Here is a 14,184-nt window from a genome sequence, read left to right as displayed (position 1 = left end):
TCCATAATATTGAGTATATATATATATATATATATATATATATGTAATATGTATATATATTTAAGTAGTTGGTGTTACCATTAGCTCACCATGTTTCTATCGTTAAGAAATGGTGTATCAACATTTTATAAAAACGTTCGTGTTTGTCGGGTTTTGCCATGTATGTGCATTCGGTGGTTGTTTTTTAGTTTTTCATTGTGTTGGATACACTGCCTTTAACCACTTCATACATAGCAAATGCTACGTACTCAAGCATGGTGGAGTTAAGTCGTGTTGCCACGGTAACGCTGCACACAGCAGAGTGACGTGTGGTGGTGTTGTTGTTGACAAAAGGTAAGTCTATCACTGTTATACATGTATGCATCATTTATGTCGAATATTTTCCCCCCTATAAAGTGAATTTTTAGAAATAATCTTTTTTAAATTTTCAAATTTAACTGTCTTGTGTAAGTTGTCATACCAGATGGTGTCTTTGACTTCCATTTGGACATTAAATGAGTACGATTTCTTCTCCTTTTGCTATAACTTTTCAAACAATCATAATTTAAAGTTAATACTATATAATCCTGGAGTGATCCAAAATGTACACAGAAAAATTCGAAAATTTAAAGCTACTTTTGACAGCTATTTTGTTTCATTTCACTCTGATTAGTGCTACACACTATTTTTGGAATTCCAAAATTGTTATGATTTTTTCAAATTGGGTGATGGAATGTGCAATGCCAGCTTGATGATATTTTATTTTGCATGGTGTAATGCATGGAATTATTCCATTAAATAATTTGATTATGTTGCCTTGATTAACATTCATAATTTGTTAGATTATAATTTTATTTTAATTAGTTGATTTTTTTTGTCCTAGATTTGTTGGCTTGCATGTCTAGCTTTAAATAATGTTTGATTTCACGCAACAGTTTTGAAAATGTTTACCTTTGCTGCAACAATTGTTGCAACATTTCAAAAACAATTTTTTGGGGCTATTTTCTGTTTGTTTTTTAGGATGAACATTTAAACAAGACTAAAAGCAAGCATGATGCATTATTTTGTTCATTTTTTTAGACAACAAAAATAATGTTTATTTCTGAAAGAAAAATTCCCTATTTAAGGAATCAGTGCTGTTACATGATTATTGTTGTTTTATTACCTGGCTGTGATGATAATGACCAACCTCCTCTTTCAGCTCCGTCAGGTAAAAATTTACCTGTGAGAATCGTCCGTGACACAGATGAATCTTACAGGGTGGAATACACACCTGAAGAAATAGGTGAGTCTTTATTGAATTTATTTATTTAATATTTAATTTATTTTCCAGTGAGAGGAATGTGTATTACCAACTGCATGCAAATCTCAGTAGCAGCCATTGTTGGGGTTCGATTTATTACTATACTCTTTTTCTTCAAAATTAAAAAAGGTTATTTTTTTTTTGATACTGCTGATGAAGTTGACAGAGTTATCCCCACTTTAGTGTGCCTGTGCGATTGAGTTACCTCCCCTGTCATACAGATACTCAAAATGCAGTTGTATCATTAGATTTATAGAAACTGTGATAGAAAAAAGGACCAGTTTACAATGAAAATATCAGCCGTACTCCGATCTCATTTTTGAGAGAGAAAAGAAAGTGTCAAGTGAAGTAAACCCTTCTCCAGTTGAGGCTCATTTAAAAGTTTGATCAGCATGTCTTTGTTTTTTACCGTTCTTTTGATTAAAACCAAGTCATCCGTGTCCTGTTTAATGGATGTACTGTAACTTTCTCCACTAAAGATGCATTTCTTTTCTTAAATCACAAAGAAACGAAGGAGGTGTACATGTAGTAGTTATGAGTGGCATGCTGGCCAAGTTACTATAGCGGATAAGCGTACATATATGAGATAACTTAAACTTTTCTGATCAGTTTTTGAATGATGTAACAACATTGACAGATTTGGAGTATATTTGGCTAGTTTCCATTTTTTTTCAAAATTTTAGTTTTTGTTTTTTAAGCTGTGCTAGTAGATAAGACATCCAAGCTGGGTGTACATTTGGACGTAGATTGTCGTATTGTTTTCACAATGCGAGTCAAGTGTAAGGGTAAGTAATGCATCTATATCAAAAGTGATCAACAACAACAAGATTAGTATGTATATAAAGAAATAGTGTACTCTTTAACAGAAAAGGAACACTGTTAGAACAAAGTTTAAATGTTCTGTAAATTTCACAATTAAATCAGTTTAAAGGAGCTGCTGATTAAAAATTTTGCTTAAGTGATTAAGAGCGGGTACAGACTCCACAATGCAGTTTTTAAGTTAAAACACTTACTGTATTTTTTGTTTGAAATCTCGAGAGCAAAAGTTATGGAAACCATAGTGCTAGAAAGTTAGTATTACAAGATACATCCGCCATGATTTATCTTCTAGCTTCAAAAATTAAGGCTAAGATAAATTTTTAAAGATGAAATGCAAGGGTTTAACAAAGTAAACACTTAGCCATGGTGGTATATATGGTTCTTCAATTTGGTATGGGCGACATTAAATTCATCCACAGAAGTGGCCTGGAAGCAAATTACTTGATAACAAATCTGGATTTGATTTGTTCAAAACACCAACACTTGTCTCCCTTTAATTTGGGAATGTCATCATAGAGGTTCTGGCAAATTCATCTGTGGGAGGAGGGGCACGGTCAAATGAATGCTACCAAAGCCTTAGTTCACAGCATGGAGAAGATTTTGGAAGGCTTAGCATTTCACTTTTGAATATTATCATAGAGGAACCATTTGTTTATGTATGTTAGTCAGATTGGAGTCTGTGCCACTCATATTAAGACATGAACAGCAGAGATGAAACAGGGCTTTATGTAAAATAGTTATTACTGAAAATTTTCGCAATTGGAGGTTTGTTAAAAAACATTTAGTAAAATGTATTTGTTGTGTTTTTTTTTGTTTTTTTTCTATTGGTCTCATGGGAAAAAACGGATCACTTAAATTTTGTGTTTATTCTGTAATTTTTTATTTTTTTCCATATCTTTCATATGTTAGTTACCCTTGGGAGTAGATTGAGGCCAAGTTGTTAAGTTAGGAAATCATGAGGAATGGGTTCAATCCCAGTCTTGGACAGGATTTTTATCATTTCCCCTCTCACTCAGTGTTTGTGGTGCCTTGATGACAGTAAGCATTTGACAGTACTTGTGGGGCCATTTGTTTAGTCTTCAGTTTGTTGAAGACTAGTTGTTTTCTACCATTATGATGAGCATATCTATATATATGACCTGTAGGAAAGCTTACAAGTAACTTGCCAAAGGTTGGTGGTTTATGCGAGGCAGCCCAGGTAATTTCCTCTACCCATAAAACAGACCAACATATTGCAAAAGTGAAAAATTCTTCATTGTGATGTTACACAACAATCAAATAAATAATGATATACCTTCTGGTGTCCATGTAAGCCTACAGATGATGTCAGATTTACTGATGCTGGCTGTGGTAAGGCTGGTGCATGCGGACATGGTTATAACTGTCAGTGTTAAGACCGATCGCGTGTCGAGTGCAGATCATGTGACGGTGTATTAATGTGGATACATGAGCGCACAGTTTAGGGATAGAATGGGAATTAGTGTAGGCTAACACCAATAAACCAGCATTGATGACTTTCAGAAATAACCACTTACATGGTGCATGTGGTGCACCAAACTCACTGTGGCTTTGTTATTGTTTCTAATTAGTTTGGGTAATTAATATTTATCCTGTATGATGAGCTAAACCTGTTCAGGTAGATGTATATTACCATACTGATGCATGCAAGCTATAAAGGAATGAATCATACGTGGGAAGGTCTGCTAGCAACCTGCAGATGGTTGTGGGTTTTATCTGGGCTCTGCCCGGTTTCCTCCCACCATAATGCTGGCCGCCGTCGTAAAAGTGAAATATTCTTGAGTACGGCGTAAAATACCAATCAGATAAATAAATAAAGGAATGAACCCACCGATTATTTTATATTTGAAAGTGAATGGAATTTTTGAAGTACTGTGTTTACACCTAAAGTTTGGTATTTAAAAATGAACTTTCAGGAGCATATAAGGTCTTAAAATGACACTGTTGATAGCAACACTTCCAGTTTTTTATTTTTTGTTTTTTTGTTTTTTTTTTGGATAAGAAATTAATCAAACTTCACAAAAAGTTGCTCTCAAGTGGCCCTACAAAGTGGATGAATCAATCAGAGTCAAACAAAATATGTGACTTGAAAAATGCTAAAACTTAGTGGAAATACAGCATATACATATAGGCAAAGTTGTTTCGTTGATTTGGAAAAGGGAAGTGAAAGTAGAGCTGTGGACCACCCCTGGCTGTCATTCCTTTGGTTATTTGATGACGACCCCTGACATTATGACTTATTACCCGTTGAATTGTGGATTTAATCTCTGTGCTAAAGCCTACCTGTCAGCATGTCTAATTATCATAGTTCTACTGACATACCTGTCTGTGGTGAAGATTGCATACTAAGGACAGTTATAATTGCAGGTATACACAGGTGACTATGCCTCACTGAACATGTCTGACCGAGAATCATTACCAGACCCCAGAGCCCAGCTGCTGTAAACACCTGAATAATTCGCACCTGTTATAATTAGACACAAGTGTTTTTTGACTTGACCTGACTTACTGCCTGCAAAATTAATACTACATTTTAACATTATATATGTTTTGGATGGGTCATGAAGGACATGTTTCCGCAATGTGACCATTCCGTTGGTCTGATTTTCAGTTGCTGTCCCGCTGAAACATAATACCAGTGACACCAGACTTGACACCCTGCTCGTCTTGATTGTTTACTGTACGCTCACCATGGGCCAATTTTCAGTTACTGCTTAACTGGAGCATAAAACTCAAGATACTAAACATGACACCCTGCTCATCTACATATTTTGGGTACGCCCATTCTGTGCCTTATTTTCTGTTACTGCTTCACTGGAGCACAGAACTCCAGACACCAAGCTTGACACCCAGCTCGGTCACCTATTTTTGCACCATATTCCACTTTCATGACCTGATTTTAGGCTGTTGTCTTAGTACGTAGATTCTGTTGATTGATTTTCAGTGCTGCCTCACTGGAACATAGCATCAAAGACACTGGGACTGTTTTTGGTGGTTTTGTATAAACAACCACCAGCCATGTAGCTGTAGTTTTGGTGAATTTTCCCATATATGCTCTTTCCTCAGACCTCCAGTTGCATTCACGGAAAAGATAAACAGTTTTAGTGTCACTTTGGCCTTAATATTCAGTCTACCTTTAGCAGTATTGACACAGATCATTGTCAAACATCACTATCCTATAAATGTTGAAAGTGCGTTTTTTGAGAGTGGGAATGTTTTTTTGAAGGGAGGGGGAAGTGAAAATGTAATAGGCGAAACATTTTGTTTTTAAGGTTTTAATACATATATATATGATAACCCTATATATAAGAGCTTTGAGGAATTTGGCTCTGAGTGTCAGGAAAACGATTAATTTATTTTATAATCTGCTAGTATTGATAGCATTATATTAGGAAGTTTCCACATCAGTATGTAAGATGTACCTGAGAAGGTTTTTAGATAATTTACATGTTAATAAGCAAGATATACATGAGCAGATTTTTAGGTAGTTTACATGTCTATAAATTAGATCTATTTGAGCAGGTTTTGAGGCATTGATGCTAAGTGTCAGGAAAAGTAAGAATTAGTCTGGAGTTAATAATAACTGTATATTAGGGTCTAATTTCCATATTAGTATGGTAGGTGTAGCCAAGAGGGGTTTTTAGGCAGATTTACATGTCAGTAGAAAATATCTACGGTTTATGAGACCATGTACATATAAGTATGTAAGATTTTTGTGCGAAGCTTTTTAGATAGTTTACATGTCTGTGTGTTAAATTTACTTGTGCAGGTTGTCAGACAGTTTACCTGACGTTATATTAGATTTACCTGTGCATTTTTAGATTTACCTGTGCAGTACATTATATTTACCTGTACAAGCTGTTAGTTTACCTGACAGTACATTATATTTACCTGTGCAGGTTGCTAGATAGTTTATCTCACAGTACATTTTATTTACCTGTAGGGGCTGTTAGATAGTTTACCTGAAAATACATTTTATTTACCTGTGCAGGCTGTTAAATAGTTTACCTGATGTTATATTAGATTTACCTGTGCATTTTTAGCTTTACCTGTGCAGTACATTATATTTACCTGTACGGGCTGTTAGATAGTTTACCTGACAGTATATTATATTTACCTGTGCAGGCTGTTAGATAGTTTGCCTGATAGTACATTATATTTACCTGTGTAGGTTTTTAGATAGTTTACCTGATGTTTTATTAGATTTACATGTGCAGGTTTTTAGATAGTTTACCTGACATTATATCAGATTTACCTGTGCAGGTTTTTAGATAGTTTACCTGATGTTATATTAGATTTACCTGTGCAGGTTTTTAGATAGTTTACCTGACAGTAGGTAAGACTTGCCTGACAAGGTTCATTGCTGCACATAGCAGGTGAGTGGGAGTGCTTAACAGCCATACCTGTACCCACCATCAGGTGAAAACCTCCGCTTGGAAACCTGTTTACTGAACACAAAACCAGTTTGTGTGGGCTCCTGGGAAAGAGGTGAAAAAATAAATGCTGTAAACCTTCTAAAGTTCTGCCAAAGGTATAAAAATGTTTATTGAGAAGTTCTGTTTGAGAAATCCTGCTCTGGATTCTGGATGCATTTGTCATGTGAAGAAATTTGTGTAAGTTTTTTTGGATATGTATAATGGAAAAAATGTTGATGAAGTTTTTTTTTAATTTTTTCTTTCTTTATGTTTTGTTTGTTTTGTTTGTATTTATTATAGGCAGGTAGGGATTCAAAAATAGCACAACTCAAAACAGGAATAAATCTGTTCTGTAAGTTCTGTGACATCTTATATATATTAGTAATTAATCAGTCTATCAACCTGTAAATTTTACAGCCACAAATTTCTTTGACACATTTCAAGAACGCTTCAGAAATAATGCCTTCCCCCAAAGCAATTTTCAGTCACTATGTTTCCGGTTTAATTATAAAAAAAAAAGAGTAAACTATGTTACCTTTGTGGTGACATTGTGTATCTGATTGAACTCAGAAAGTTTAACCAGGTAAACTACTTACATACAGGTGTGTAGAGTGCCAGAGGTTATTGTTTTGATTGGACGAGAGAAACTTGACAAATGACAGGTAAATGTAGACTTTTGATCATCAGTGTGTTAAGTGACAGCCCAGGACACAAACATGATGTTTCATTTGCTTTGTTAGCTTATTTGTTGTAGTTTGAGGGTTTATGTTGTTGTTTTTTTTCTGTCCGTAGACTATTTTAATTACATTTTTTAAAGCCCAGTGATGATTTTCATTCAGTCTACGTCCTGAAAATATTAAATAATTATCAGTCATTTTTTTTAGGTTGTCCACTGCGCTTCACAATCTTCAGTTAGCATAACATTTCATGTATAGATAGAAGAATTTTGACATGATAAAAATTATAAAATTATATTTCATGACAATAAATGAAAAAGATAGTGAAATTAGAATAACAAATTATATTTCATGACAAGTGAAAAAGTTAATGGAATTAAAGTAAAAAATTATATTTATTGACAAATCAAGAAAATAAATTATACTGTGTGACAAGTGGTGAAAAAGTTAGGGAGATTAGAGTAACAGATTTTGCTGCATGACAACTGGTGAAACCGTGAAGGAGATTTGAGTAACAGATTTTGCTGAATGACAACTGGTGAAACACTGAAAGAGATTTGAGTAACAGATTTTGCTGAATGACAACTGGTGAAACACTGAAGGAGATTTGAGTAGCAGATTTTGCTGCATGACAACTGGTGAAACCGTGAAGGAGATTTGAGTAACAGATTTTGCTGAATGACAACTGGTGAAACCGTGAAGGAGATTTGAGTAACAGATTTTGCTGAATGACAACTGGTGAAACACTGAAGGAGATTTGAGTAACAGATTTTGCTGAATGACAACTGGTGAAACACTGAAGGAGATTTTAGTAGCAGATTTTGCTGAATGACAACTGGTGAAACACTGAAAGAGATTAGAGTAACAGATTTTGCTGAATGACAACTGGTGAAACACTGAAGGAGATTTGAGTAGCAGATTTTGCTGCATGACAACTGGTGAAACCGTGAAGGAGATTTGAGTAACAGATTTTGCTGAATGACAACTAGCTAAAATATTAGAAACATTCCAGTAATAAATTATACTGCATAGCAACAAGTTGAACACCAAATATAGTTCTCTATTCCACTCAGTTCATTTGATTTAATGCGAATGTTCCAAGAAAGTACAAAGAAGTTGAAACAAAATTTTGATAATATTGTATAAATATACTTTTATCGGGTATTTTATTTTAGGAATGAAATTTTTGTTCTGATTTTGAAGAAAATTTGTTTTTTTTCCCTTGTGCAAACCTTTATGCCGTCTGTTTTCAATTAAATGAAAAAACAAGGTGTCAAGCATTTCTGACATCTTGAAGACACTTGTACATATCAAAGCAAGTCTTCTGCTATTCTTTGATAATGAAAGATGTTTGTGTGACAGTGCAGAGTTTGTTGTCCCCCCCCCCCCCCAGCAGGGCGTTGATATTGTCTTACCTTTATGAAACATCACTTGCGTAAAGAGGTAATTTGCTAGTAAGAACTATATGCATTTGTCATCTCTGTGTATGTTCTCCCTTTGTTGTTGTGCTTGTGTGTGAATACAGCGGTGAAAAAAAGAGCTTAGAGTGAAACATGGAGTACTTTAACACAGGAAGGTCACTTCCACATGAGTGACTGCATGTAAACTGCTGTGTTATTTGTCCAGACTAGTCTTGTGTAGGGGTGTATACTATCTAGGTTGGGCGAGGCACTCACTGTGAAGTCTCACTGAGCAGCATTGTCGTTGTCAGGATAGGTATACTCTACGTCGTCTCAGCCAGCTGCTCTACACCTTACAACCTACCTGCAACTTTCTGCCTAGCAATAGTCAGCCTTGGGCGAAATATTTCACGTTCAGGGAGCTGAAAAGTGACAATAGCTTGATTGAAGGCCTGCGGTAGACGATTTGTTTTCTTACATCTGGATTCACCTGTGATGCTGTAGGAATTACGACAATCATGACTGGGGAGTACTATCTAGACACTGGAGGTAGTTTAGCAGGAACACTTTACTATTTATAAACCATACCTGTGTACTGGCCCTCTACCTGGCCATGCTAGGGCAGGCTTCCCACCTTTCAATGGCCACTTTGTTTACCTGAGAATTATTTTGCATAGTTAACCTTTTAATGTTTTCCCACCTGAATTTTTATCTGTACAACTTTGGCTTGTGCTCTCTTTGAAAGACACCTGGCTGTATTTCTCCACCACACCTTCCTGTTTACACCTGTTGTATTGGTGTCCATGAGCTCTTGTACATTAACATTACTATATTGGTATTTTAGTCTTTATTAGTGGCTCTGTTGCAGGTGTGTTTTATTTGTTTCAGTATAATTATGTTATATCACATGTGTAGAATGTACAAGTACGATACAAACAGTAGTGAAGCCTAAGTTTGTGATATTTTGCAAGTAGGTCATTACAAATATTTATTTTGCGTTTTAAAATTCTCTTTTACCTTTCGTTTGAGTACTACAGTTATATATCATTTGGTTTCTTTATTTATTTTGATATCATATCATTTTATGTACATTTGATTATCAGCTGTGTTGTATTTCAAATATCCCTGAGTTCAGGTGAATTCAGTGCTACCTGTTGGTAAATGTTTGTAGTATTTACCTATGTATATAATGATATACCTCGTCCAAGCCCTTCTGATCGGGTGATTTGTTCTGCTGTGATTCATCTGTATTTCTTCTTACCTGCCCACAGGGGACCACTCCGTGAAGGTCCTATACCATGGACACCCAGTAAGGGGTCACCCTTTCCAGGTGAAAGTTTACGACACTGGCAAAGTCATCGTTCACAAGATGCCCAAAACCGTGGCCATGGGACAACCCGTTAACTTTGAAAGTAAGTAACTGTACATTAATTCAGGTGTGTAAACTGACACTGGCTGTATGGCCAGCCGGATTTTTACCTGTCCCTTCATTAAATATATCATGTTACCAGAAATTGAACAGGTCTTTCCCCATTCACAACTGTCAATGTTCCTTACCAGATGTGATATACCAGTACCTATAGCCCTACTCTGTTGATACCATTGTTGACTTGAACCATATATATTCATATTTATTGCAAATTATATTTATTATTTGATTTTGAATATGTAACAACATCCATCCTGGGTTATAATATATGTGCCTGAAATGTACTGGGGTATTGCTATTCTTTCCCACGCCTATATCCTGCATGCAAGTTGTTCAAAAATATTTCCTTCTGTATTTCTTTCCTTATATACTTGTGCGGTTGACGAGTTTAGATCCTGACAAATATTCAGATATACTTCATTGTTGTTCTCATAGATAATGGTCGACCACTGAGGATGTAGGTTTAAAATGAGGTCTTAGCTATGAGTTCATTAAAGCAAAAGTAATATAGCCGTACATATTTTGCAAGACAGTGAAAACAGAGCTCGATTGCAAGATCACAATAAACTTAAAGGTGTGTTTTTATTACCTGTTGTGGAATACTTTATTTATACATACATGTATATACACATGGTCTAATGTTGTCTTCTTTTTTTGAAAGTCCCCCCCCCCTCCCCAAATCTGCACCCCCACGTCCCTTCATGCAAGAACAAGACAACCAAAGTATAAATGAAAAATTTAACCTAGAGTACAGCGTGACAGATATGTAATCATATCTACAGGATTGTAATTGTGCACTGCTTTACTTGTGTTGAGAGCATCAAAAGATTTGTTTGCCTTTATAATTACTGTTCAGGTGTTTTATTAATGTTAACCCATAAGGTCGGGAGATCAAACCCAGTCGCCATCAATTTTGTAAAAGTTTGAGTGATTGATCATCACCGGTGTGTTAATCCACTTTACCTTGTGATGATGGCTCAGTTTGAAAAAGTCATTTTGCCAACTATCACACTGTCATAGCTGCTCTGGTTTTGCTGTCTATGCCCTAAGTCTTTTATCATATTGTGCAAGCTCTAGTTTAAGGTTACGTTGTGAAACTCCTGCAGGTGCAGAGAAAATTGCCCTTAAAACGCACCTTTGTTTGCATGTGTACAGGTGAGGGCTCTTAATTTGGGCTATGCACCTGACATTTCATGTCTCAGAAGACCAGTGTATTAATTATATCCCATGCAGGATGCACAAGGCCTTTGGGGTGACTTCACCCTGCATGTCTGACAAGCTGGCTGCCTTATTTATGTATCCAGGACAGTGATACACTGATCCCGGGACAAGTCATTCATAAAACATCCCCCGCAAGAAATCTCGGGACTGCATGAGGACAAGAGCGTATGGAAATGAGGCTACCTCAGCATTGAGGTGATTAGACGCACTGTGCACAGGGGTGACGCTAAAATCACAACCTGATATGTCACATGCCTCAGGGAATTTGTAACTGCATGTTTTGCGGACACACAGACATTTCTCACTTAATTGAGTCAAAATTTAAAACTTTCTTACAATACTTAGTTTTTGGTTTTGGATGTTGAAATTTTGACACATTTGTCTTAAGATAACGTTGATGAGGTGGTCAAAATTTTAATTTACAGGGCCTGAAAATAAACTCATGTTTCAAATTTTTGACTTAAGTCAAAACTGGCTTTGTGAAATCGGTCCCAGATCAGTAATGACAGAGTCACTTTTTCCTGGAGTCCAGTTTGTCACTAACATTCACACAGTGCATAAAATGATTTTTTAAGCTATTCACGGGGCTAAGTTGCTCGTTTGCTCAATTCTGAGAGTTCAGTTGATCTGAGAAAGGTGTTTTGAGGTTTGTTCTGAGGGTGGGGTGATATGAAACTTAAAAAATGCCAGTTACAGCTCCAAATGTAATATTTTATGACTTTTATTTGCCTCTAAAAGCGTATATTTGTCATGTGAATTTTTAGGGAAAACGTAATACATCACTTGCCACAGGGAACGTAATAATGTGTTTGTGAAAAATAGATCACATGTCAAGAAATAATAAACTTGTAGTGTGTCAGAAAAAAAAAAAAGATACATTTAGCTCAGTTTTCATGTGAAAAGTGTAGAATGGGAAAGTCAAAATGTCAGTAATGGTAAAATAACGAACAGAAACTTAATTTTTATGGATTTTCATCTCAGCGTTTTGTGTCACCACCATGCCCTGTCTACCACAGGCCTTCAATCCTTTTTTTGGCAGAGTATATATACTCAGGTATGATAAGTGTAAACTTCAAGTATATCAACCAAACATGAAGAGTATTATAAGTGTAAACTTCAAGTATATCAACCAAACATGAAGATTATTATAAGTGTAAACTTCAAGTATATCAACCAAACATGAAGAGTATTATAAGTGTAAACTTCAGGTATATCAAGTAAACATGTAGAGTATTATAAGTGTAAACTTCAAGTATATCAACCAGACATGAAGAGTATTATAAGTGTAAACTTCAAGTATATCAAGCAAACATGAAGAGTATTATAAGTGTAAACTTCAAGTATATCAAGCAAACATGAAGAGTGTTATAAATGTAAACTTCAAGTATATCAACCAGACATGAAGAGTATTATAAGTGTAAACTTCAGGTATATCAAGTAAACATGTAGAGTATTGTAAGTGTAAACTTCAAGTATATCAACCAGACATGAAGAGTATTATAAGTGTAAACTTCAAGTATATCAACCAGACATGAAGAGTATTATAAGTGTAAACTTCAAGTATATCAACCAGACATGAAGAGTATTATAAGTGTAAACTTCAAGTATATCAAGCAAACATGAAGAGTGTTATAAGTGTAAACTTCAAGTATATCAACCAGACATGAAGAGTATTATAAGTGTAAACTTCAGGTATATCAACCAAACATGAAGAGTATTATAAGTGTAAACTTCAGGTATATCAAGTAAACATGTAGAGTATTATAAGTGTAAACTTCAAGTATATCAACCAGACATGAAGAGTATTATAAGTGTAAACTTCAAGTATATCAACCAAACATGAAGAGTATTATAAGTGTAAACTTCAACTATATCAACCAGACATGAAGAGTATTATAAGTGTAAACTTCAAGTATATCAAGCAAACATGAAGAGTGTTATAAGTGTAAGCTTCAAGTATATCAACCAAACATAAAGCGTTATAAGTGTAAACTTCAAGTATATCAACCAAACATGAAGAGTATTATAAGTGTAAATTTCAAGTATATCTGGCAAGCATGAAGAGTGTGATATGTGTAAACTGGAAGTATATCAAGTATGCATGAAAAGTTTGTTTTCTTTGGAAATATTTGGCTTGGCCCTACCAAAAGTAAAAATATTTTCTTTATAACTTTAAGACAAGGAACCATCTGTTTTTGATGTGCAAATATTTCAAGAGATCTTAAAATGAATTTCAGAGAATAAAGTTTAAAACTACTTCCAGGAAATATTATGAATGCCCTGAAATGCCTCATGTTAAAACATGTTCACGCCACGATATGGCTGAAAAATTGCAGGTGTGACGTTCAGCCATGATCACTCATTCATTCAGTCATGAATGACCTGAAGGAAATGAGAAGTGAGTTAATTGGACCAGCAAATTAAAGCCTGACAAGATAACACTGTTAAATAAGTTTACCTTAATTCTTCAACATTTTTGCATATGAAAGAGCAACTTTCTGTATACTTTATGCACATTTTTAATTTGATTTTGAAGACAAAACTTACCTTTGGTTGGATTTGCCAATTTCAGGGCTTCACAAAAACAGTACAATTTTATCTCAGAATAATGCCGGCATAATATGCTTGAATAAAACCTTACAGGCAAAAAGATTGAAGAAGTACAATTACAGTAGTCCGTATACGTACTGTGCAACTGCTGAGTGAGGTACAAGTGTATATACAAAGAATTTGATTATTTTGATTGGAGAAATTCATATTGTCTGCATTCACCAGACTGGCTAGATTCTCAGATTGCAAGGGTTTGAACGTAAATAATTGCCTGTGTAAAAAAGTAATTGCAAAACTACTTATTAGCCATTTTGGATTTCCTAAAACCTGGATCTTTCTACAAGGTCATGTTATCAACTTCTTGGTTTTTTTG

The 14,184-nt window shown here is 35.1% G+C and overlaps 1 protein-coding gene across 1 annotated transcript in view; it reads left to right on the top strand.

Annotated features, from left to right (window-relative positions):
- LOC135479762 (filamin-B-like) overlaps positions 1-14,184 on the top strand; it is a 137,059-nt gene that overhangs the window by 46,838 nt on the left and 76,037 nt on the right. Inside the window, exons 15-16 of the mRNA XM_064759668.1 lie at positions 1,060-1,264; positions 9,883-10,023. Coding sequence (XP_064615738.1) covers positions 1,060-1,264; positions 9,883-10,023 — 346 coding nt within the window. The remainder of the gene's footprint in view (positions 1-1,059; positions 1,265-9,882; positions 10,024-14,184) is intronic.

This window comes from Liolophura sinensis, chromosome 12, assembly GCF_032854445.1.
Source record: "Liolophura sinensis isolate JHLJ2023 chromosome 12, CUHK_Ljap_v2, whole genome shotgun sequence".
Lineage (NCBI taxonomy): Eukaryota > Metazoa > Mollusca > Polyplacophora > Chitonida > Chitonidae > Liolophura > Liolophura sinensis.
The sequence above is the reverse complement of the archived record's forward strand: the minus strand, read 5'-3'. Positions and strand labels throughout refer to the sequence as shown.